This window comes from Balaenoptera borealis (assembly GCF_965194805.1).
Source record: "Balaenoptera borealis genome assembly, chromosome: 5".
NCBI classification, from domain to species: Eukaryota; Metazoa; Chordata; class Mammalia; order Artiodactyla; family Balaenopteridae; genus Balaenoptera; species Balaenoptera borealis.
Window position 1 is genome coordinate 127,516,328 of NC_138862.1, and position 27,094 is coordinate 127,543,421.

At 39.7% G+C, this 27,094-nt stretch overlaps 1 protein-coding gene and 1 long non-coding RNA gene across 10 annotated transcripts in view; one reads left to right on the top strand and one right to left on the bottom strand.

Moving 5' to 3' along the window:
* ARMC8 (armadillo repeat containing 8) overlaps positions 1-27,094 on the bottom strand; it is a 106,487-nt gene that overhangs the window by 10,890 nt on the left and 68,503 nt on the right. For all 9 annotated transcript variants that reach the window (XM_082393454.1, XM_082393449.1, XM_082393447.1 and 6 more), the window contains 6 exons: positions 16,578-16,660; positions 16,185-16,266; positions 11,974-12,060; positions 8,565-8,657; positions 6,058-6,207; positions 5,258-5,353 (listed from right to left, as the gene is read on the bottom strand). In XM_082393454.1, coding sequence (XP_082249580.1) covers positions 5,258-5,353; positions 6,058-6,207; positions 8,565-8,657; positions 11,974-12,060; positions 16,185-16,266; positions 16,578-16,660 — 591 coding nt within the window. The remainder of the gene's footprint in view (positions 1-5,257; positions 5,354-6,057; positions 6,208-8,564; positions 8,658-11,973; positions 12,061-16,184; positions 16,267-16,577; positions 16,661-27,094) is intronic.
* LOC309629449 lies at positions 12,067-15,777 on the top strand. Its single transcript, XR_014245081.1, has 2 exons — positions 12,067-12,330; positions 12,364-15,777. It is a non-coding gene; the product is annotated as an uncharacterized lncRNA (long non-coding RNA).

Consider the following 27,094-nt stretch of genomic DNA (forward strand, 5'->3'; position numbering starts at 1 on the left):
AAGCTCTGAAGTCCCCAGACTCAAGCTCTCTCAAGAACTTAGGCAATTTCCCATCTGAAGTACATGGATTCTCACAGGTTCCACTCTGAATGCCCTGATTTCTTATCTCATAACGTCATTGCCAACAAAAGTAACCACACCTAAGGACAGTCTGCCTTAGGTAAAAGAGAACCCAAATGTTTCAGTGGCTTCTTTCTGGGCATAAACCATCACTGCTAGGCAAAGGCAGCCACAGTTCATGCTATCACATAAATCAAAGGGAAAATGTAAGTTATTATTATTTTCTTGAAAATTTCATTTTTAAGAGAAGCTCTTGCTACTAACCCACAAGGTTTCTTCAAAGAGGTAGTCTCTTTGGTAGAAACTTCAAAGGTGTTGTAACTCCCCGCTACCTCCCCTTCCAAATACCACTTGCTTCCAAGCTCATGACCTTCTGGATCTCCGTCCACTAACCACATGCAATGAGGACCTCTTGACTTTTCTGAACCCTACTGGAGGAACAGAAAGGGAAGCAAAATGTGTGAAGGAGCTTAGTCCAGGCTGGCCTAATGTGGAGGTTAGAGGGAGCCTGTGCCAGTTGGCAGGACAGTCTATCATGAGGACAATCACCACGCTGGTACTGGAGGAAAAGACTGTTCTCATTGGCTGTTACATTCTCATAGCCAGACCAGCAAGAGGCAAGGATTAAGGTAAAAGTGAATGGACGGTGACAGGGATACTGAGCCAGTGACAGCCCTAGCAGTTCAACAAACGTTGGCCGAGCACCTATAATGTGCGTGCACTCTGCCCACTCCACTGGGCAACAGGCTGAGACAGGAATAGGACACTCTCCCTAACTCCAAAGCCAGCACACAGTTACATTTCACTGGGGTGCAACTGAGGTAAAAACAGAACTGAGAAAGTACTAAGTGCATTTGTGTGATAATGCAACGGTCAGGGTAGGCTTCCTGGAGGAAGTGACACTGAGTCCAGGAGTAGAGTAAGGAATTACTCAAAGAAAGTGATGAGAGGTGGGGATGGTGCCTGGATTCAAATAATTTTCTCCAATTTTAGCCTTTCTCTTTGCTAGCCTTAAGCTAATTAAGCTTGCAGGTTATAGCTCACTGAGGAGAACGTTTTCTTGCTATGGCCCAAACCCTCAGGTATCTTAAAGGGTGTGTGATCTTATTTTTCCTAGATTACTGCACTGCAGTAACTACATTGTTAAGGAGTGAGTCCTGAAGTTTGCACCAAAAAAGGTTGCCTCTAGGATACAGGAAACAGAAAATGCAATTTATGATCCAAGGCGCTGGGGGACTATTCATTCCAGGGTACTTAAATCATGAAGAGGAGACCTTGATATGCCCCAGAAGTGGGAGAGAGATGATCTGAGGAAGACATCAGATTTCACAGTGATCCGGTACATGGTGAGCCTGTCAGAAGTCTTGACGTGCACAACACCCTTGAATTTTTCAGGACTGAGGGGAAAGCAAGGGGGAAAAACAGATTTGGACTCTAACCATGGAAAAGAATTTAGACTCACCTAGGGAAGAACTACCCCTCTCTTCCTACTAAGACAGTGGGTATAAGGGGGGATTTCAGGAAATAGTCCTCAGAATAGCCTAGGCCAGCAAGATAGGCAAGTGATTCCCCCTTCTTGGAGTGTTAGAATACACCTATGCATCCTCAGGCTTGTCCAGCATGGCAGAGTGACCTAGAGTTCTGCTTTGATGCCCACATACTCCTACTGTAAATATTCTGAGGAGACAAGAAACCAAATCTTAAAGAGACTGATTTAGTTCGTGGGCCAAGTCAATTTAACACATGAGCTAGGGAGCAGAGATAAAAGCAACACACACACACACTCATGTGAACAACTGGAATCAATGATATAGAGGTAATGATTGGCAAATTATGGCCTGTGGGCCAAATACAACCCAACCCAATGCCTGTTTTGGTAAATAAAGTTTTACTGGAAGACAGCCACGTCTACGTGCTTACATTGTCTATACCTGCTTTCAGGTTAGAAAAGCACAGATGAATGGATAAAGAAGATGTGGCACATATATACAATGGAATATTACTCAGCCATAAAAAGAAATGAAACTGAGTTATTTGTAGTGAGGTGGATGGACCTAGAGTCTGTCATACAGAGTGAAGTAAGTCAGAAAGAGAAAAACAAATACCGTATGCTAACACATATATATGGAATCTAAGAAAAAAAAAAAAAAAGGTCATGAAGAACCTAGGGGTAAGACGGGAATAAAGACACAGACCTACTAGAGAATGGACTTGAGGATATGGGGAAGGGGAAGGGGAAGCTGTGAAAAAGTGAGAGAGTGGTATGGACATATATGCACTACCAAACGTAAAATAGATAGCTAGTGGGAAGCAGCCGCATAGCACAGGGAGATCAGCTCGGTGGTTTGTGACCACCTAGAGGGGTGGGATAGGGAGGGTGGGAGGGAGGGAGATGCAAGAGGGAAGAGATATGGGAACATATGTATATGTATAACTGATTCACTTTGTTATAAAGCAGAAACTAACACACCATTGTAAAGCAATTATACGCCAATAAAGATGTTAAAAAAAAAAAAGCACAGTTGAGAAGTTGCTACAGAGACTGTATAGCCTGCAAAACTTAAAATACCTGTCTTGCCCTTTGTAGAAAGTTTGCCAACCTCTGAAATAGATAATAGAAAAATAAAAGGGGGGAAAAATCAATGAAACTGAAGCTGCTTCTTGGAGAAGATCAATAAAATTGATAAACCTCTAGACAGACTGAATCAGGAAAAAAGGAATTACCAATATAAAGTACAAAAGACAGTTCACTGCAAAGAATATTACAGACTTTAAAAACATAAGAGAATATTTTGAACAATTTTATGTTAATAAATTGGAAAACATAGATGAAATGGACAAATTTCTTGAAAGACGATGTCAAAGCTCACTCAAGAAGAAACAGATAAACTGAATAGTTCTATTTCTATAAAAGAAATTGAATTTGTAGCTGAACACCTTTCCACAAAAGAAACACCAGGTCTAGATGGCTTCACTGGTACATACCACCATAATCTGAGAAAGAAAGAAGACCAATTCTTCACAAATTTTCTTGCAGAAAATTGAAGAGAGAACACTTCTACCTCATTCCCCGAGGCAAGCATTACTCCAATATCAAAAACCAGACAAAGACGTCACAAGAAAGCTATTCACCAATATCGTGAATATAGATGTGAAACATTCCTCACCAAATTTCAGTAAACTGAATCCAACAACATATGTAAAGGGTAATATATAATGACATTTTAATATGGTATATATCTATTTAGATCTTAGATTGCTTTCTTTATCAGTGTTTTATAGTTTTCAGCAAACAGATCCTGCACATAATTTGTGAGACTTAGACATAGTTTCATTTTTTTCTGAGCTATTATAAATGATAGTGTTTTTAAAATGTCAATTTCTACTTGTTCATGCTAGTATATAAAAATACAGTTGATTCTTCTTGTGCCCTTGGTTAACTCACTGACTAGTTTTAGCTTGACTCCATGACATTTTCTACACAGACTTTCATATTGTCTGGGAAGAGTTTTATTTCTTCCTTTTCAATCTGTATGCCTTTTATTTCTTTTTCTTGCCTTATTGTACTCGATAGCAGTTTCAGTATGGTGTTGAATAGGAGTGGTAAGAATGGAATACTTGTCCTGTTCCTGATCTAAGGACAGTGACAGATATGCTCGCCATCTTGATCATGGTGATCGTCTCATGGTATATATATATATGTCAACTTACCACACTGTATGCTTTAAATACATGTATCTTATTGTGTATCAATATATCTCAATAAAAAAGGAAGAAAAGAATGTATCTTTTGATACTTCTGAGAAGAATTAAACTTCTAGCTAAAAACCAGACAGTTTAAGCCTCCCCAGAGTCGCCTACTTCTGGAGCATCACCCAAATCTGTGAGAGGGTATCATTGTATCCTGCCAAAACACCCTACTGTTGTTGGCCTTTTCTTTTGCCTTCATCCAAATCTTGCCTCACCTTTCTACCTTGCTTTGCTTTTCAAGTTAGTGGAATTCTATCTAGGTGAGCTGTCTTTATAAACAAATGTCTATGATCTCCAGGTAGAATAGTTTATTTTTAACACTGCCTCTTCTTTATTGCTGTGTTCCAGAAACAAATCTCATTCACCCTAATTTCAGTGATGCCTACAAGATCATAGTTTTTCTGTGTTAAATTTTTGTTAATCAAAAAACATAGTTGTTTATTACTGAATTTCAATAGAAATCACCTAAAACATCCATCTTAAAAGCACTTTGTCAAATCTATCACCTTTTTTGCTCACTAATTCCAACACAGCTCCCAAGACCTACCACTCTTGCTTCCTGGACTGTTCTTTTGAAGCCTGATGAACTACTCTAACTCAGGAACACAGAGGATAAGGAGCGTGGGCCCTGCAGTTAGACTTTGGGTCCAACTCTCCACGATAACTTTGGGCAAGTTTCTTCCATACATATAAGTGTACAGCTCAATGAACTGTGAAATGAACACACCCATGTAGCCAACATTTATGTCAGAAAGCTGAATATTACCATAACCTCAGATCTTGTGTTAAAAATTTAAGTTTGCAGGTGACTTTTCCTTTTATGACAAAATATATACTATGTTAAAAATCCTATAATAAATCCCAGGAACTATAGAAAAGTAATTCCCAAACTGTCTCCTGATGAACGCATAGCCTCTGTATTTTCATGCCTACCTTAAAATTGCCCTATTGAAACACAACAGAAAGTAGGGGTATGGGATAGAAATAAGGAACTGGGAAGCATGAGAATAAAGAAATAAAAGATGTCTCCAGCATAAGGGATTATTTCATCAGGGAATTGTAGGAATTTGAGTTCAGAGCATGGTGATATAGAGGGCTAGAAATAGTGAATCCTGGAGAAAGGATTCACTCTAGGATGGTCAGAGGTGGCCATCCCTGTAGAGACAAATAGTAGGTACAGAGCATGACACAGAGGGTAAAAGTATAGACTCTGGTCATGTTTTCTTCCATTCCAAGAGGAGGAATTCTTGAAGAGAGTTTAAGGGGTGGTGAAGGATCTCTCCCCTCAGACCTTTCTTGTCTCTACAGCACCTCTGATCTCAGCACCCTGTCTTTTGCAGACTTGAATATTTCAGGAGACTCCTAATTACGATCTCTCTTGGTACTTACACTCAGAAGATATTTCTACAAAAAAAAAAAAAAAAGAAAGAAAAAAAGGAACACATACCTGCTCTTTGACCTCAATGTTATGTTCCCCTTCCAAAATAAGGGTGACAGCTTGCATAATTTGCTTTCCATGAGTACTCATTATTTTATCTATGTGCTGTAAAACAATGGGAAACCCACAATTAACATTTGGAGAACAAAGAAAAAGACCACAGAAAAGAACAGAAGGCTTCCAAAACTTAAACAATGTACAGAGAAGACTCAGAAAACAAGTGAGGCACAGAGAAGGGAACCACCCACGTTTCTTTATCTGCCTGAAGGCCGCTGACCCTGTTGCTCAGGGAACATTAGAGAACAACGAACGAGAAAGACCCCACACCAAGGCTCAGCCTCTCCTGCTCTGACATATGCCCACTGCTCTCCATGCTGACACCTTCAGAGGTCAATCCAGTCAATGTGGGCGGGGCAGGGAGGTATCTACGGAATAGCACTGAGAAGGAGTCTCTAAAGGGAAAGAAGCTGAGGCCCCAGAGATAAGTGATTTAGGCAGACGAGAAAACCCATCCGGGCCAGCAAATCAAGTAAAATCAAGTAACAGGTCAAGGCTGGCTCCCATCCAGCACGGAGGAACGAGAGGACAGGCAGTGCAGGAGTGGAGGGTTAGGTGCCCATATGGTGAAACAGCTCCCAGAACACCTATGAAGGTGACAGGTCTAAACATCAACTCCTGGCTTCTCTGGGAAGGGGCAGCATTTGAATCACACTTCTGGGCAGATGTTGATGGGAGCAGAGAGGCAGGGCAATGTTTTGTGATGCCTATGCAGGGGTAGCTAATCTGGAAACCTGGGTGATTTTACTTACTGGGCGAGTAGAGAGGAGATTTCTAAGAAGGCCCAATGTCTTCATCAGCACATTCAAATCTGAATCTGATAATAACCGGAATAGCTGTTCAGTACTCAAGCTTCGTAAAATATCTGCTTTTATTTTTTGTTCAGCCTGAAATGCCATATTCTGAAAGGATTAAAGAAGTTTCAAGAATCATGCCTATATTTGCATTATTAAATTATATTTTAATAGTAATTCTGATAATTTTCAAAGTATAAACAGAATCTGCAGAAAATCCTTAAGGATAAGTCACATCATTTTTCTGATTCCTGTTAATCACCTATAATTCTGTCTGTCAGAAGAAAGATAACTGTCACTCCTATATATACTCCTCTATGAGTAATATGACCACTTCCTGACATGGCATTTGCATGTCTTAAGATTTCTCAAATAAATACAAAATCTACTATTATATTTTTTAAAATTCAATTTATTTAAATTAAAAAACCAAACGCTTCACCCATTTCTCCCATCCCCACCCTTACCTCTGGCAACCACCAATCTGTTCTCTGTATCTATAAGCTTGGTTACTTTTGAGAATATCCTTCTGGTTATCAAGTTGCTTTGTGTGCACTTTAATAACAAAATGACTACTAACAACTATACTGTGCCATGCACTTTGAGAAAGACTTAAATGTACTCCCTTACTATGCATGAAAATAAGTAGTGGGTTTTGTTAACTTTACTCGCAGGAAACACCTACTGTGTTCATAGTTCTATGCTAGGTGCTGATCCGCTGGGCCATATCATGCAGGAAGCTCTCGGGGGTGGGAGGTGTATCCAACCTACTAGCAGCCCCAGATGGGCAGGAGTTGTTTTGCTCCTTTTTCTCCTTTCTGGACACATTATGGATTACCCCACCTTAACCTAAAGCTATAATAGGTCTGAAGGAAAAGAAAAAAACATGGCTGATTCTAAATAATTCATAAATCAACTTTTGGTATAAAAAAATCTCTTGTAAACTAGAAACTTATTATAATATGTGGTTATTGCCCTCCAGGAACTTTTTAAAATTAAGGATCTAAGACATATGAAAGATCAAGTTACCTAATAACACAAGGCAACATGGCAGAGCAAAAAGAGTACTGAGTTGGGTGTCAAGAGACCCAGGTCAAAGAGAATTCCAAGGTTTTATATTTTGTGGACAGAGAACATAATAACTGATAATATGGAAACTGATGAGAATAAGATGGTTAATATGAATTTGAGGAGTGGGATAAATTCAATTTTCAACATTAAAACTGTGTTTGTCAGGGAGCCCTCAAATGAAGTCCCATTAACCATTTAAGTGATATACCTGGCGAATAGGGTACAGTTCCATCTGGATATGTATATTCCAAAGCAACCTCTTCTATTAGGGGGAGTTGAACCCATGAGAGTAGATGAAGTCCCTGAAACTGTAGTGTAAAGGGAAGTAGAAACTGGGAACTGAAACTCGGGGGAATGTTCCCTGAGAAAGAGGTTGAAAAGGAGGCTAAGTACAAAGGGAGGCAAAAAAAAAAAAAAAAAATTAAGTCCTGGGAAAGAGTTTCAAGAAAGAGAAGTGCCAAAAGCTGGTAAGTTAAGGAGAAAAATAACTGTGAATCTACTACACTCAGTGCTTTCTTGGAAGATGATTATTTCCATCCAAAGTTCGTGTGAAAAGACAGCAAATATAGCACAGTACAGGGAGATGAATATGGGCTTGGGACAGGTTCAGAACCCATTTCCATCATTTATTAGCTGTGAGGCCTTAGATGATTCATTTACCTTCTAAGTTCCAGTTTCCCAATTGTAAGGTGGATATATACCAATATAATGTAAAATAAAAATTAGAGATAGCAAATATAAAACACCTAGTTTAGTGTCTGGCACACAGTATTGAAATATAACTACTATAATTATGTTTAAAAAATTCATGGAGAATTACTCTATTTTCAATTTCAATAAATTTTATGTAAAAAAAATTTTAAGGAAAAATGGTTCTCTGACTTCATAGTTATATAGTTTTAGAATTCAGATTATTATAAATTATTTACTAGAAACTGTTAAGAAATCATTGAGCATGTATACCCCAATTCTGTTACCTTGCGGAAGTTATTTAACCGCTCTGCGCTTAGCTTACTCATCTGTAAAATATGTACACTCTCTAGCTTATTTCACAAAGACGTTATAAAGGAGACACGAAAGTACTTTGTAAAGTAGGCAGCGCTATACAGATATCAATATGTTCATGAGGAGGAAAACTTTTTGTTCCCAAAATTAGATGTCAAGTTTCAACACCTGTCCACCTTTCTTAATAAACAGGAGAACCGAGGAACACAGTGGCCAAGCAACTTGCTTATATTTGAATCTGAAAGGTGAATGAAGTCTTCTAGGTCCTAAGTCTTCAGAAAACTGGGCCAAAAGAGCAAGATTTTTAAAAAAGAAAATTCCAGACATTTCAAAAACACATTCTTTAGTTTTAACTTTGATAACTGCTCCCTCCTCTTTGTGAAACATACCATTAAAGCCCAAATTCCATTCACTCGTAAAGCAGGATTTTCACTTTGGGTTAATCCACAAAGTAGCTCTACAGCTCCCGATTCTAAAATTGGCTGTGATTAGAAAGGAGAAAAACAGTTTTAAAGTCAGGTTTGTTAACTAAGTGTATATATACCTTGGCACTCTGCCTCCTATTTCTTTCCTACTCTTACCCAATTCCAAGCAACCTTTACAAAGCAAGGAGTGAGGCGGCCATAAAAATCACCTTGAGAAGGTCAAGAACAATGATTCTCTCACAAATCCAAAAACCAAAATAAACCCTGTCGTTTCCTTTTTCTCTGTAGTCCTGAAAGACTCAGGAGATAGCCTAATTCTGTGTACGTTTCACACACACCCTTATGATCCCATTACCTATCCATATTCTTCTCACCCTCCTCTGAGACGGCCACCCCCCCGCTTCACGCAGCATGTGTCTCAGGTGTTCTTTACAAGTTGTGACTATGAAGCAATATGGCTGGTTTAGAATGGAACTGTCTTCCTTACAAATTGTTAATCTTATTCATCAACATGCTGTAGAATTCATCTTTTAGAACTACTTTCAGGACTACTTATCAATCATACAAGCAAAACAGTCTTGTACTTTTATGGTCATATCACATTTTATATCTAAAATAGCATGAGTTAGTCTGACCATTTAACTGATGATACTTGGCTGAAAATAGGTTTTGTAGTTTCTAAAAAATTCAAACCTTAGAGGACTGATGTATCATCACTAACAAATGCTTAGAAGGCCATCTTTCAAGTGGATTCTAGAAATGTCTTAAGCAATGCAGATTTATATACAAATTGTGCAGTTTTTTAAAAAACTTTTTATTTTGAAATAAGTTCAAACTTATAAAGTAGCAAGACTAATATAAGGAACTTCCATATATTCTTCTCCCAGATTCACCAATTTTTTTTAAACATCTTTATTGGAGTATAATTGCTTTACAATGTTGTGTTAGTTTCTGCTGTATGACAAACTGTATCAGTTATATGTATACATACATCCCCATATCCCCTCCCTCTTGCGCCTCCCTCCCACCCTCCCTATCCCACCCCTCTAGGTGGTCACAAAGCACTGAGCTGATCTCCCTGGGCCATGTAGCTGCTTCCCACTAGCTATCGATTTTACATTTGGTAGGGTACATATGTCACTGTCACTCTCTCACTTCATCCCAGCTTACCTTTCCCCCTCCCCGTGTCCTCAAGTCCATTCTCTAAGTCTGCGTCTTTATTCCTGTCCTGCCCCTAGGCTCGTGAGAACCTTTTATTTTTTTCCCCCCAGACTCCATATATATGTGTTAGCATACGGTATTTGTTTTTCTCTTTCTGACTTACTTCACTCTGTATAATAGACTCTAGGTCCATCCACCTCACTACAAATAACTCAGTTTCGTTTCTTTTTATGGCTGAGTAATATTCCATTGTATACATGTGCCACATCTTCTTTATCCATTCATCTGTCGCTGGACACTTAGGTTGCTTCCATGTCCTGGCTATTGTAAATAGAGCTGCAATGAACATTGTAGTACATGACAGTTTTTGAATTATGGTTTTCTCAGGGTATATGCCCAGTAGTGGGATTGCTGGGTCTTATGGTAGTTCTTCTTTTAAGGAACCTCCATACTGTTCTCCATAGTGGCTGTATCAGTTTACATTCCCACCAACAGTGCAAGAGGGTTTCCTTTTCTCCACACCCTCTCCAGCATTTATTCTTTGTAGATTTTTTGATGATGGCCATTCTGACCAGTGTGAGGTGATACTTCATTGTAGTTTTGATTTGCATTTCTCTAGTGATTAGTGATGTTGAGCATCCTTTCATGTGTTTGTTGGCAATCTGTATACCAGATTCACCAATTTTTAACATGTTGCCATATTTGTTTTATCATTATGTCTCTCATTCTACACACCCATATCCACATTATTTATCTTTTTCTGAACCCTCTGAAAGCAGAATGCAGGCATCATGCCACTTTACCCTTAATACTTCAATGAGTATTTCCTAAGAACAAGGAATATTCTCTTAGATAACCAAAGAACACTTACCAAATTCAGAGAAACTGACATTACAACAATACTTTTTTTGAATCTACAGTCCATATTCCCATTTTGTCAACTGGCCCAATAAATGCTCTTATACCATTTCCTTCCCTTCCAGTTAAGAGTCCAGTTTATTTTTAATATTAAAAAATCAATCATATTAATGATCCTATACCTGAGTTCATCTAACTTACTTTCTAACTAGACCCTAAATATTCTGAAGGTGGATCTGAGGCAACATAAGAGCTGTTGAGGATGATTAAAAGTGTTGCACTGACTGCAACCAGATCATCCTCAGCCGAGACCCCCACCACCAGGGCAGAGGAACAGACAGAAGCTCTGGTATCCTATCTCGCCTTCCCCTTCCTTCAGAACAACTGAAGGAAGCTGTTTCTCCCTTTTTGTTCCAAGATTTCTGCTTGCTGAATAATTGTCTCTGAACCTCCACCTTGTTAGTAATGTCTTCCTAACTATCAGTCAAAAGCCTGAAGGTGTTACAATGTAGAAAGACATTCATCAAAATGGGACGACTAAATGTACTTAATAAAGGATGGTGTCTAAACCTAGTTCACAATTGAGCAGGCCAGGGATATTTTAACATGATAAAACTAATGGGACGACTAAATGTACTTAATAAAGGATGGTGTCTAAACCTAGTTCACGATTGAGCAGGCCAGGGATATTTTAACATGATAAAACTAATGGGACGACTAAATGTACTTAATAAAGGATAGTGTCTAAACCTAGTTCACGATTGGGCAGGCCAGGGATATTTTAACACGATAAAACTAAATCAGTAAGGTTCCCCCCCTCCTTTATTAAAGTTTATTTCCATTTCCCTATTATAAAAATAATGCATGCTCAAACAATTTATAAAATGCATAAAAGAAGGGGAAAAAAAATCCCCAAATGCAATCCTTCCCTAAACAACTACCATTAACATTAAACATTAAAAAGATTATTTTCCAATGCCAGCAGTTATCTCCTGAAATGACCTGTAATCCTGGTTTACAAAATTGGGTCTTAATGTATTCTTTAGTAAATATAATTTGAAAATAGTCTATTACTTGTGTAATTATTTCCTACATTTGCAGTTGTAGGCAGTTTAGATTGACTGTAAGCTGTAATATCTTTTAAATACACTTCATATGCCAGGCAGAAAAGGGATAACAGGAAATGATAATCATATTTTTAAATGATTTAATATGCCCCCCCAATCCAAACAATTCAGAAATAGCTTTTAAGCACCAATCCTCAAATTTCAATGTCAACTACTGTGAAAACTATTTAACTAAACTCTAGGTAGGCCGGGCAAAAGTCATCTAGGAAGAGAAAATCAACACTAACCTCTTTGCTTGGAGAAAATTCAAGAAGAAGGTTACATAACATGGAAGATGCTACTACTAGGATTTCATCTGGTGCATTTTGTAAAACCTGTGGAATTAAAAAAAAAGATACTATTAATGGTTTGCAACCATGGGGGTAAGATCACAAGAATAAATGAGAACAAAAACAATTTATCTTTCAACCTGATTTCTCATATTGGAGAGATAGTTAGGAAAGATCCACTTGACATCGAGTGAAACTTTACATAGTGCTGTCATTATGACTGACTAAGGCCCTCACATCTATCTTGCTGGAGGAGAAGCTACAGCCCCACTGCCAGGATGGGGGCTGCTACGTGGAAAAGGAGATAAGACACAAGTCAGGGAGCAGGTGAAAGGAGATAGACACAAGTCAGGGAGCAGGTGCTCTATGTAAAAAGTTTGAAGACCATGGAACTGCTTTGGGGCAAGTTAACCCAATTTACTCCACCATATTCAGGCCACTTATGAAACCACAGAATTGCCCTAGGACCTGAGACTTTCTGATGTCCCTGGAAAGACTTGTTTGACTAGGAACATGGATGGATCAAGCTACTACTCAGGCAGGGCAAGGTGGGGAACTGGTTCTCAGGACTGGAATCACACAGTCCTGGTTCCAACCCTCACTCCTCCACTTACTAGACGTGTGAACTTATGCACATTTCTTAACCTCTCTGAGCCTTCAAATTGAGGAAAATAACACTTCCTTGATGGGACTATTTAAGATTAAATGTGATTTGGTGAATAATAAGGGAAGCGGCATAGCATGGGAGTTAAGAACACAGAATGCTTGAGTGCAAATTTCAGCTTAACCACTAACTAGGTGTATGAATTCTTTTGTCACGAAATGGGGATAATAATAGTGTCTGCTTCATAGAGTTTATGTGAAAATTAATATATGAAAAGATTTTAGAACAGTAATTGTCACACAGTAATGGTTATATAAATAAGGTTTTAAAAAAGGTAACTTATTGCCATAATTGTTGTTATCAGGCACATAGCAGTTATACAGCAAACTAATTGCCATGGACTCTTACTGAACTCAGAAAACAACACAGCATGATGACAAAGGTTCGTCGCCATTAGCTATGATCAGAACCTCCTCTTTCTAGATTCTGAGAAGGCTTCAGAAACACTACCACGTATATGCAATATCCACTTCAAATAAATCCTTTGCATTTGGAATCAGATCAGGATGAGGCTTATGATCCCAAAAGTAATCCTAGGAGCTCTAGTTACACACATTGGAAATGGATCATCACAAAAAATTCATAGAGTTAAATATATTATCAGCTAAATCAAGTCTGAGGTTCCCAAGTTAAGAACAAGCAAGAATTGCAAAATGGAACCAGTTCTCCTAAGATACTGTGTTTTAACTCTTCTGTGAATCATTAGCTAACTGATAAAGATCACATCTCATATACTATGCAGGCTGATCTCTGTGTGTGCCACAACCCACTTTAACACCCTTTTCACTTCCCTTCCTTTGCCATGCCCTTCCTATGTCTCTCAGGTATATACTCTATCCATGCCTTAAGGCTGTCCCATTCCAGAAGCCTCCTTGGAGCCCTTCCAATCAGAAGTCATCCTATCCTCCTGAGTGCCCACTGCTACTGTCTGTGACCTCTCTTAGGGCCCTTACTACTGTTCACTTTCAAATTCTTTGTGCAGCCCTGCCAATCTCTTTTCCTACTAACAAATTTAAGCTTCTTGAAGGAATAATCTATAATAATATCTATAGTCTAATTTATCCTGGCCTGTATCAACTAAATGGCATTGCACAACGTGGGTGCTCAATGAATGCTTCTGAATTAAGAGAAATAATCATTTTCCAAAATTATACTACTTAGAATCATTGACTGAAATAAGTGAGCGCCTATCAAGGCTTTTAAAAAGTTGCTTTGCTTCTGGTCTATGTGCTGGGGAATTTGCAATCATATGAATTCACAGCAGGGTACTTTTGGGGGAGGGGCATTCTGTGTTTTGTTAAGAAGAAAAAAATGACTTTAAAAATGTGTAACTTTTAAAAGAAACATTAATAAATGGCTATTACTTGTTTTAAAAGGTTGCTTTGCTTGATATGATTCACTTTTTAAAGTATTATTTATTGTTTTATAGAGATTAATCTGCTTTTATAAGTTTCATTTTCAAATTACATAACAATAATAAATTAAAATAGAAAAGATTCTATGAAATTCTTAAAAGCATTTACTCACTACAGTATAAGACAGAACATGTGAAACTCAGAAGTTGACATCTAACACTGACCAAATAGAATTTCACCAAAATAAGAACAAAAAATAATCACAAATAAAAGTTTTAGCTAAAATCAAATGTCTACTCTCTTGTGGCTTGCTAACCAACATTTAAAAACATGAAAAAGCAAAAGGGGAAAAAGAATCAACAGACATGCAAACAGCCTCTGAACTAAGAGAAACCCAGAAGTATCTGAAATAAATCATTCATTTACTTCCAGGCTTTTAATACTATACTTTAAATGTGCAACATAGTAGTAGTTTGATAGTAATTATACCCACATGTAACCAAGTGCTCAAAATCCTTTTAGACTGCTCACCAGACCTTTGCCCAGGTAGAACTAGCCAGAAACCACATGTTGCTCCTTTTCTGATTCATATGAGAGAGGGGTACCAAGCCGAGCAATCAGAGAAAATGGCTCCAGAGAAAATATTTGGAAGTTATTTTGGGAAACAGGAGAGCACTTTTAAAAATCTTGAATGGGGATTTCCCTGGTGGTGCAGTGGTTAAGAATCCCCCTGCATTGGCAGGTTCGATCCCTGGTTGAACCAGGGTTCGATCCCTGGTCCGGGAAGATCCCACATGCCACGGAGCAACTAAGCCCGCGAGCCACAACTACTTAGCCTGTGCTCTAGAGCCCGCAAACCACAACTACTGAGCCCACGTGCCACAACTACTTAGCCTGTGCTCTAGAGCTCGCAAATCACAACTACTGAGCCCACGTGCCACAACTACTGAAGCCCATGCGCCTAGAGCCCATGCTCCACAACAAGAGAAGCCACCACAGTGAGAAGCCTGTGCACCGCAACGAAGAGTAGCCCCTGCTCGCTGCAACTAGAGAAAGCCCACGCACAGCAACGGAGACCCAAAGCAGCCAAAAAAAAAAAAAAAAAAAAAATTAAAATATGTTTAAAAAAATTTTTTTGAATGGACAGAATCAATAAATCAAGATTAAGCTGCTATGAAAAAGGTGCAATCTAAGAACAAGCAAGAGTGGCAACAGTAAAATTCCTTTACTAAGGAGAGCGTAATGTTTCTGTTCATGCTATTCCTCTCTGGAAAACCCTCCTGACATCCTTTTGCATCAAAGCTATTTTGTAATCTTCCTGCCTGAAGCCTCCCCCAACTATTTCTACCATAATTATGCCTCTACTGTAACCTGAGGCTTTAAGCTGGGGGCAAGAGCTCTGTAGTAAAAATTTTTGGTAGACTTACTGTGCCCAGAGGCTTTCACAGGAGATACTAAAAAGCAGAACAAAAAACCAAAAGCTTAAACAAATAAATCTGTTGATTAAATGCAAGGTGTATAGTTACTTAAAAAAAAGAAAAAAAGATGGTGAGACTAACCATCTTGACCTGTGGTTCTGTACTGTATCAGGGATAACATTATTAGTAGCAACCTGTGCATATTCTAAGTCTCAATTCAGATAACTGTTTGACCTAAACCACCTTTTTCTTTTTTTTTTTGGCCCTCAAGGAAAGACCTTTAGGTCTTAACAAAGAAGTCATTCTGGAATAGAGAGACAGGAAGTAGTAATTGTTTTAAAAAATATCCAGGGATTGCCAAAAGACTAAGAACAGGTTGTATCTGTAAATGGCTGATTCCTTTCTTTTTTATAACTAAAAATTACAAAGATGACTCTGGATATAAGCCTAAAGTGTAATACTAGACACACAGGGAGATCAGATGAGTAACTAGAGTTTCATTTAATGGAAGAAAGCCAGGCATGTACTTCCCCTGTCACACATGAGATGCTGACCTCAGAAACGCATTCTGCACGTTCTAAAGAGGCTTAGAACATCAGATCTGAGGAGATAAATGTTCAAAACGCTTTAACATAAAAATCAGATACACTCCTAGACCACAGAGTGCAGTCAGCTACCTCGCTCACTAAAGGCTCGGTGGGAACAGGTGTGGACTTGCTGCTTTCTTCTTACCTTCATTAAAGGTTTCCACACGGCGTGATCCTGGAAACTGGTTCGAAGCTGCTGCACAGATCTAGATAAACTGTGCAAACATCTACAAAGAATAATCAAAATTAGCTTCACAAGAAGCCGAAACTTTTACTTTTCAAACACACCGCTTGGCATTGCACAATTACTAATGTACACTTCAAGTTTATCTACAGACATCATTAATTCAACTACTTCAGGACTTCACAGGCTTTTCAGGCTAGCTTCTCTGTTAAATAGTGTTACGTACTGTATGAATTAACCTGAGAATACTTTCAAGTAACATTTGGATTCTGTGCTTACTCGGTGAAGGTCCGGAAAGGAAACAGGTTAAACACACGGCAAAGGATTTTTATTCAGGCCATTTAAAGCTCATACCTGACGGCAGCTAACCGCACCTTGACACTAGACTCAGACAAGCCAGTCACAATTCGGTCCATCATATTTTCAGTCTCAATGATCTGGAGAAAAAGGTTAATGCTGCATAAATAACAACACGAAGATGACAAACTTCACTGCTTGTAAATGCAAGTATGTTAATGTCCATTTTAAGTTAATGTTTTCAGCAAGAGTTTTTGCCTCTGGAACAATCATTTTGCAGTGGGGGCAGGCAGCTCATCAGAAAGGTAGGGCTACCCCACCAAGGACCTGCCAGACTGAATGACAGGCTTATGGGCAGATTATGTTTCTTCATTTATTTTTAAAGACACTTAAAACAATAATTACATGTGATAAATATTGCAGAGGTGTTGCATAAACAGTATTGAGAAAAAGCAAGATATTACTGAACTACCATTGGGCAGGTTCCTGCCAGAGTTTCTCCTCCCAGAGTGAGTTTCTTGAAAAATCACGGTCCACATTCAGCCCTTATGAAAAGAAATCTGTGGGTTTCTGACAGAGCCACCCTGTGGCTACTTTCTTACCAAGCAAATGGAAATTAAGCTAAATATTTAGAAAAGTAATCCTTGCCAAATTTCACTGTAGCACCAAGTCCTGCTACATGTAATCATTACAATCATGAAGCTTTATTTTTTTTAAATTTAAAAACAAGATAGCCTACGATTTTCCTTCATTAAACAATGCATAGATACAAAATAGTGTGCGGAAGAAATTAAGTTTAATTTGTGTGGTCCTATGGAAAAACAGCATATTAAGAAAAAATGCTAATGCTATCAAAACACAAATATTAACAAAAACAACTATTATTTGTTGAGTACTTCGATGTGCCAGGCATTGTGCTAATAAGCATGTTACATTATGTGACTTAAGCCTTTTGTAGGCATTATTATTCCCCATCAGCACATTAGGAAATTGAAGATTCTAGATAATCCAGAGTTTGCTTAGGATCACGGAGCTGAGACAGGAATCCAGGCATCTGACTCTGGCGTCCTTGTGCTCAGCCATGCTTGTAACACCGCCCTGGTTAGAGTAGTCCCGTGCTCCTCAGGTAGCTCCCAGTGTGGGCAACACATTAACGGGAGTCATTACTTTCACCTGGGAGAACATGTAGGAAGATCGCCTGTGGAGTTTAACAAAGTCCCAGGCCAATTAAATCAGACTCTCTGTGGCGGGGCTTAGGCACCTGTAATTTTTTTAAAAAGCTCCTCAGTTAGAATCCAGTGTGCAGCCAAGGTCGAGGGTCACTGACCTAGCCTAAAATGAGAGGAGTTAAAGGCTGACCTCAGAACAGGAGAGGGTGGGAAATCTCAGGATGTTCCAGCCGAATGGGAAGAGAAGAAAATAGAGTTGAAATGAACAGTGCCTGGGAGAAGATTACCAACTATTAAGAACAGGGAACCACACTGCAGTTGTAGGGTAGGAGGAATGGTCACTTTTTAAAAACATCGTGATTTGCAGGTTCCGAGGTGGCTGAAGAAAACTTGCATATTGATCTATTTCTCACTCCGGACCAAACCTAATCTCACCGTTACCCTTATGCACATCCACCCTCTGTCCTCATTGTCACTTCCAGCCCCGGAACGTCTGCCTATCTATCGGACCCTCATGTACCTTTCTCACCTGGATGCCCTGCTCAGATACTCCACATATTAGATTCCTTTCCACTGTCCTCCCACAACTCATTCCTGCTTCAGATCCCAAACTGCTGGTATTACAGTAGAAAACCCACCAAACCCGGCTGCCTGGTCTCTCAGGGTACGCCATCCTCCCTCAGTGGGGTCCTCACTGAGGGCCCACCAGCCTTGCACTCCCCTGCAGGAGACTCCCACACTCCTTAGGATGTTTACCTCCTACCTCTAACGCTTCCTACCTCCCTCACACCCTCAGTCCCTCTGCGCTCACCTCATTTTTGCAGGGGCATTGCTTTCTTTCTGGGACACAAGTTGCCTCAACTTCCCCCTTCTCATTAACGTGTCTCCATACTTCTCTTCTTCACTCCTGTACTGCTGAAGCTGGGTACTTACAGCTCAAAGCCCTGCCCCCTTCCCCACCCCTCTTTCTTGCATCTTTACTCTGCCCCATGCCACTGGATCCTCTTCCCTTTCCCACTCCTATTTAAAAGACATAAGTGCCCAAACATTAACCTCTTTAAGCTACAGACCTCTCACCCCTTCCCTTCCTTAAATGGACATGTGTCCCAAAGCTCTGTTCATCCTTACTCAAATGACACTGCTGTGACTTCAAAATCAGCTTGATATGGGTAATTCTCTTTCCTGACCTCTAGCTTCATACTTCCAAGTGCCTGCTAAACACAAACATAAGTTCCACAATGTTTGGTGGAACGTCTAACTCATTATGTCCCACGCTGAGTTTATCTTCCCTCCCTAAGCCTACTCTTTCTCTACATCTGTCTGTCTGTCACTCTAATAGTGTTATTATTCTCCCAGTCACCCAGGCACTACGTTTGTGTCAATTTTGACTCCATCTCTTCCTGAATACCCAATCAAGTGATTTTGCACTGTACACCTTATATTCATTTCCTTACTAGTCTCACTCCAATAAACTAGTTAGGACGTTATTACTATTTGTTTGGGATTACAGTGTTTTCCAAGTTATCTAATCTTTTGTGCTACAGCAACTGTCAAAGAACTGGTTGACTGACAGGTTACTTCAATCAAGGACTAGCCACTGTTCTTGAAAAAGACAATGCCAAACCAGGACCTTTAGCATGGGATGGAAATTAAAACTTGGGGCAAAAGTCTCAGGCACTGGATAGCTAGATGCAGAAGTCTGAAAGCTCCTTCCCAGTGGCTTGGGAAATAAATCTTACTTGAGAATAAGAAGGGATAACTTGGGAGAAACAGCTGCCTGTACTGAGTGTAATTACATTATCAGAAAATAAAGCGATGCGGGCTGGGGCAGAGACAGGGACACATGATTACTCTCCAAGAACTGAGAAATACTATTAGACTGGCTCCTGGTGCTTAAGAAACCTGGGCATGGGAAAGACTTGAAAGAGACTTCTGGATAATATTGACCGGCCACATCTAACCAAAGATGTAAATCTGACAAGGCACAGGACAGGTGTAGCAATCATGTAGGCATATAGACTCGCTCTATGCTTCTGAGCAACTCAATTGACCTCTCTGGGCCTTCAGTAAAATGAGAGGATAGAGCAATGATTATTTTACCTCCAATTCTTTGCAGTCAGGTAAATAAAAATTGTGTTAGTCTGTTTGGGCAAAACTATCATGTTCAGAAGTGACATGGGAAGCAAGGTTGGTTAGAAGAGACTGGAGATAGTGCAGGACAGGGGGACAAAATCAGGGAGTAGGCAAGGAAGGGCAAACAGGGCACAGCTCCTATTTACATACCCGCATTTACCTATTCAGCAAATATCTGAGTGTCCACTGAGTGCTAGGCATGGTTTTAAAACTGGAAGATACAATGCGGGAGACAGAGCCCTTGTTCCCACCAAACTTACAGTGTTGAACAAGCAAGTGCAATTAACTGTTCAAGTGCTATGCCACTTGAATCTATGTCAGCAAGAGCTGACACAGGCCATGGGGCTTAAGGCAAACAGAGTGAAATAAGCACAAAGGGTAAGGAGGAAAAACATCCATTCTCAAGAATGGGAGTTTTACTATAGGCTGGCAAGTGGCCATTAATGACCTTACCAGAGAATGTTCCGGCTCAGGCCAGAGGACACTGGAGAACTATGTTAGTGGCCAGTCACTGCAACATAGAGTGGAGCTTTGAGCTTTCTCTCAAGTTTCTTGGGGGTGTGGAGGCTGACACTTTGGGCTGGAGGAGGGCTATAAGGTGGCTGGAGAACTTTTCTCCTGATTTAGGATATAAAACAGTAGGGCTATCTGGAAGTATATTCCCTTCAGACTACAGGTCATAGTCTATCAAAATATCTGCAGGAGGAGGCCCAGATTTGCAACTAAATTCGTCATGGAGGAACTTCAGTAACGCTACTAGGTTTCCAGAAAGCACACTAATTGAGTGTCTGATCTACTTTCTCCATCAAGATATCAGTCAGGGAGCAAGTGGGTGAAAATGATGCAAAATCAGAACGTGAAATGAATCTAGGATTCTAATCCAGAAGAGTAACCTAAGAGGCTATGTGAAGGAGCAACATGATCTAACCGCAATTGTAGCCTTGAGGCTACTGAGAGCGCCTATGCAGGGATAAAAGAATTATAGTGAGTACACTAACCAAAATGAGGATAAAAATGTGATTAGGAGGTAGGGAAAGGTTTGGAATCAAATCCACAGAAAAAATTTTCAGGTCAGCTGGGAAGGAATTGGCAGTGGACGCTGCCATAGCCCTCTAACCCACATGAAGGTCTAACAGAGCACTAGATAGCTTCTCAGATCTGGGGTTGGAAAGCCAAGTACAATAAAACACATTTTCAACGACCCCAGTACCGTGCTGTAAAGCCTTGATAATAATGGACAGCCAAGTCCTAGCCCCCGCAAAGGATCTTTAGGTCTTTCCAGGATATAAGAGCAATGCCAAGTGGGGCTTGAAGTTGTTGTGCCTCATGATTCTTGCTGGAGATTCCTCAGCCATAGCTCAGCAAATATGCCCTGCGGCATAGCTTGTTGAATCTGCTTTAAAAGAGAGAGACAGAGACAGAGAGAGATACACAGACACTGTGCCTGGCCGGCAGGAATATCAGTAGTGGACTGAATCCTCAGAGTGGAGGAGCCATCTCTCTATCTCTGCTCTTTTAGAGGACTGGTTTGTACATTTAACTATAGAATTAAATCACATAAAATATGCTGTACCCTAAACTGACCACACTTTAGGTCAATGGACTAGGTGCTGTGTACCTCTCTGCTGGTGTCTTCATAACTACATGCTTTTGCTAAGCTTTCTGTCTCTGACATTGCAGCTCTTGTAGGAGTAGATGAAGATCTACTGGAACAGCATCTGAGGCCCCTGTCTTGGGACAGGAGATCCCTAAAGCCTGGGGGAGAGAAGGGTAGTCAGCCTAGAGGGTCATGGGGAAAATGCAGAACCCAGATAATCCTAAGGCAGAGGTTCATGGCACACATGGGAATGTTAACAAGACAAAGGTGGCCTTCGCTTAAAAGGGAATTCCCTAGCCCTCCATGAGCACTAGTGGATCCATAATTAAGTTGTGGCCAAGTCATACACCATCTCTTCCTCAGAAAACTGAAGAAATGAAGGATTACAGAGTTAAAACAAACAAACAAACAAACAAAAAGACAAGACACGGCTATTCTTCCAGCAAGACCCAGGATGAAGCATTTTCCAGGTACTACAAACTTCAGAGTGGACTCTGAACTGTGATGAAACCAGATCAAGCAGAAGATGTGGAAAGTGAAACCGGGCAGATTCTTAGTGGTGTCACCGAACTTCTCAGACAACTCAAAGCAGGTGGGCTCGGAGTCAAGGGAGCTGGATTTTCTTAATGTCAATTACTTATGCTAATGTGCACAATGGCCAGGCAAACACAATTTAATTCCAAAGGGGCTTTTGTGAAAGGTTCCTAGAAAGAGTTCCAACAGAGGATAACACGACAGAACTCTCCAGAAAGAGTGAAGACTTGGAATCAAACTTTGTAAGTCAGGAGAGGCAGCCATCTAAGATCTAAGATGATAAGGTACCAAATCCAGAAAGTCTAGTTAAAGCAGCAAGGACTAAGCAGCCAAGCAGAGTGTAGCACAAGGAGGTCAGGAAGAAAGAGTAGGTGTGGCAAGGAAAAAGGATCTACAAGAGCCCTGAACCTGTTAGGTGTAGATGGCAATGCTTCAGTTTCGTAAGTGTCAATGTCGATGGGTCTCAGGGCACACACTTGAGTCTTTCCTACTTGGGGCCACTTACTTAAGGTCCAGCCCCTCATCTAACTTATCTTTTTTAAAGATGAGCCCTATGAACACAAGATCGGATGACAGTGCAGTCGACTGGCTTTGGAAATGAGGTAGAGGCTGGGAGGAAGGAGAAGGGTTAAGAGATAACAAAGTAAACACGAGAGTGAGATAAACACATACAGCCAGCTGATCTGGTTGACTGAGTAGCATTGGTAAGGTACTGGGGAGGGATCTATTCCTAAAAATGGAAAACCAACTTTCCTAGGTTTTAGGATGTGACCATTCTGATTTTTCCACAGAATACTTAAGGATATGCTGCCGTGCATATCATGGAAATGCTTGAGCACTTAATATTTATAATTCCTGAGTACATCCTCATGCCATGTCCCCTTTATTAAAACAAAAACCCCGAAGAGCACATGGCCTTTCATGAATCAAGCAAGGGCAGCTGCAGTGCTTGCTCCTAAACAAGTTCAACTGGGAAACCAATCCTCTTTCTGCATTCTTCTGCATGGTGTTAACGGCAGCAGATACAACTCTCTGGAAGAACTAAATGCATTTACGGCTGTTAGTTTTTAGTTGAATAATGCTAAAATCTACAGAGGTCTTAGAAATAAACTCATCCAACTTCTTTAGTTGACAATGAGGTCTTTGAAATTCAGCAAGATTAAGTCACTGGTCCAGGTTCTCTAGGCAAATCTGAGGCAGAGCTGGGGCTCCACCTGGTTTTCTTACTTCCAGTGTGAGGTCCTTTCTACTCACTGCGCTTAAGGATAAGATTTTTGCTTAGCCTTAGTAACTAAGTTGAGGGCTGAATTTGAAAATGAGGAAAGAAGAGAACTTAAAAAGTCAGCAGTGCTGTGCGAACTACATATTATATACTGACATCCTAGGCCAAAAAAGATTAGCATATATTGTAAAAGGCAAGAGAGGTCACCATTAATAAACTGGACTGACAAGGGAAAAAGAAAAGGTACAACTCACAGGACTTACAAGAGAGAAAAATGACAAATCAACCATTCAGCTTGGGTTGGAGTATAAACGCCAAAGGTCAGAGAGGATGAAAGTCAATGAAGAAAAGTTAAGAAAACACTGTGAAGAAACCACCAGAGTGAGTTCCACTGACTTTTAAATTCAATTCCCTTATAATCTGATCTCCATTCTAAAATCAGGATCTAGCTTCAGCAGATACCAGCTAAATAGAACTAATATTCTACTGTTCTCAGGCCACAAGCCCCATCTGCTCTGGATGAGAACTGCAGGTTTTCCCAACCACAGCCTATCCTATGTCGTATCTTTGCCACTGCTCCAATTTAAGATTTTCTGACATTTTCCTCTAGCAAATATTTTAAAAATAGAGGGTAGTTTTTACCAGAGGCTCTTTTTTTTTTTTTTTTTTCCTAGAAGATCACAGCTTCTCTTAGGACAGATCACTGATCAAAACATTATATTCTGGAGTCTCAGTAAACATTTTACAAAGCATTTCTTCCCTTCTCTCAGTCTTTTATAGCTCTTTATACCCACATTCATACCAGACTTCTCTAACTCCACAATCTTGGGAGACAGGGGGTTGGGAGAAACACTGGGTTGGCCCAAAACTTCGTTTGGGTTTTTCTGTAACATCTTAGCCAGAGAAACTGAAAAACAAAACATCGTAAGAGTTGATCTGCAGGGTCTCCTTTTGGTCCTTTCTCTTGAAGGCACTGAACTAAATTAACACCTAAGCTCTCCTGCAGGTCTAAGCCTCAGAGCAGTATCACCTCACTTTAGGAGTGGAGGACAAAGGGGAGGGGGTTCTTAGAGTGGGCCTGTTTTTAAGCTTCTATATTTCATTCTTGCTTTTAAGCCTCTTTAAGTGGTATTTTGTAATTTCTACCTCAGGACCTTTTTTACCTTCTTAATAGCTGGGAAACTTCATTTCTGTTAAATGCTTAGAAGAAAAACTCAAAGTTCTAAACTTTTCTACACATTAGGGAAAAGTGGGAGAACTCTCTTGGCCCAACCTGTCCTTCTCCTAAAACCAAAAATATAAACACAGTGTGTGAGAAATACTTATAATGTCTAAAAATAAATCAACACTTCCTCTATCAAAAAAATATTTCTCTACACATAAGAGTTCAATTTTTAAAGTTCAACCATTAGCTTTATGGCAGAATGGAACCTAAACAGCTGCTGATTTACACTTTTATTTTAGCACATAAATAAAACCATTATAAGTGACTATTCAAACAACAGAACTAGAAACGTCCCTTCCATCTCTTACTGTTTGCCAGGGATCTGAATGATGCACTGCCCTAAGAACTGTGCAACACGACGGCCCCGCTCAGCCCCTACTCTACACAAAGCTGTGCACGCCACAGCTTTGTGTAAGACCTGTAGTCTTAATTATCCTACAGGTTGGCTGGCTGAATTCTAATGTCCAGACATACACAATTTACTCAATAAATACAAGCATAGTATCTACCAAGTACTGCTTTTGTGGAGCTTACATTCCAGTTATGAACATTACAGCTTGCTAAGAGATAACTACTAAAAGAAGATTTCAAAATGCTGCCTCAAGTTTAAATCTACTCCATAAGGAAGCTGTCTACAAAATAAAATTCTGAAATGACATCATTAACTCTGGATGCTTCCTTTCCAGAACATTAATTTACAGTGTAATCATGTCAAGATAGTGGCCTTAGAAAAACATTTCCAATTATGCAGAAGGAAGACAGATACGGAGATCTTTCATTCCTTAATACCTTGGAAGGAAAAGGTGAGAATGCTTTTAAGTAAACTTCTTTATAGTATATAAATGGACTTCAATTACAGCCTTATTTTAATCATATTTGGGTGGATCACGGCAAAACTGGCTTTCAATGCAGATGAGACTTTTTATACACACCCAAGGCCCTGGAATTACTACACAGCAATTTAGTGTCTCATTCCTTAGTTGCTTTAAATTGTAAGCTCCCACAAGTACACACTAGTCTTCTGCTTCATTCCTGGGCACAAAGGAGGAGGTGTATCCTAAATGCCAGATGAATAAATGGACATGATTAAAGCATCTCATTATCCACTTTGTACCAAAAACTGTGTGAGAGAAAAGACACATTTTCTGAATCTGATGCTTTGCAAACACTTAATACAAACTATTAAGTTTTCTGAATTCATAGCACTACTTCAGACTATCACACATTCTCCAGTGACACTTCTTGCCATTTCATATCATAATTTGGCTCTAGTAATGGCATTTAATTCTACATGAGTAAAGTAATGAAGTGGTTAACAGCATAGGCTTTGGAATCAGAGAGACTGGGATACGATGCAGGGGCTATCACTTATTAGCTGGGTGGTCTTGGTCAAATCACTTGTCTCCTGATCTGCAACAGCTAACTTACAAGGTTGTGTAAGGTTTAAGGGAGATAATGTGCTAACGCTGATTATCAGCACAGTGCCCAGCACACAGTAAGTGCTCAATAAATGGTAGTTCTGTTAAATTTGGTTTCCCAAACAGATTATCTCTTGATGTAAATACCTAAATTACATGCCTTTTACATGCCCCCATACCACCTAACACAAGGCTTTGTATATAACAAAGGCTGAATGGATATTTGCTTAATAAGGGAACTGGATCTTAATTTTTCTCATTGGCATGGTGAAAAATCTTATTCTGGCAACTCTGCTAATCAAAACACAGAATCTAAGGTTTCCTACCATAACCAAAAGCCACAGTTATTACCCAATTTGTCTGGGTTCTGTCACATGCCAAAATCATTCAAACAAGGGAATCGGCATATAGGAAAGAATCCAGTGAGAGTGTTATACTGTCAACACTTGATAATGCCTCTCTTTCAGGAAGTCAGACAACTCATCTCCGCGCCCCACCCCCGATCCTGGGCTTTGGTAGGGTCCCATTTCTTTCTATAGTTCAGTACAAAGAGGCAAATGGGAAATGCAGTTTTTCATCAAACTGGTTTATGGTCGTTTCTGTTTAAGCTATGCAGTTTTCGCACAGGGTGGGCAAAGTTTTTCTGCAAAGGGCCAGATAGTAAATATTTTAGGCTTTGTGGGCCTTGTGATTGTGCAGCCAACATCTCAACCTGCCACTGTAGTGCAAAACAGACACAGGCAACACATAAACAAATCAACATGGCTATATTCCAATAAAACTTGATAGACATTTTGTCAATTATACCTCAATAAAGCTGAAAAAAGATAAAGAGAGAAAAACTTTATGGACACAAATTTGAATTTAATTTACTTTTCATATGTCAGGAAATAGTCTTCTTCTTTCGGTTTTCTTCCTCCAACCATTTAAAAATGCAAAACCCATTTTTAGCTCACACGTTACAGGATAATTACATAGGTAATAAGTACCCACAGGATATAGTTTGCTGACTCCTGTGCTAGCATTTTAATCACAGGAAAGAGTGTAGCACTGGTTCTGGTTCTTCATCACAAACTCAATCTTCTCAAGGTCTACTACTCCACAAATTTTATCATCCCAAACATTTCATTCATTTCCAGATAGAAAATTCTTGAAAATCCAACTAAGTCGCTAATTTTAGTTCTATAGATCTAATATAGACCATATTTTAGCCCATTTCTTGGTTTATAATCACCTGTCTTAGATTGTAAATAACTAATGAAACAATCAATCTGTA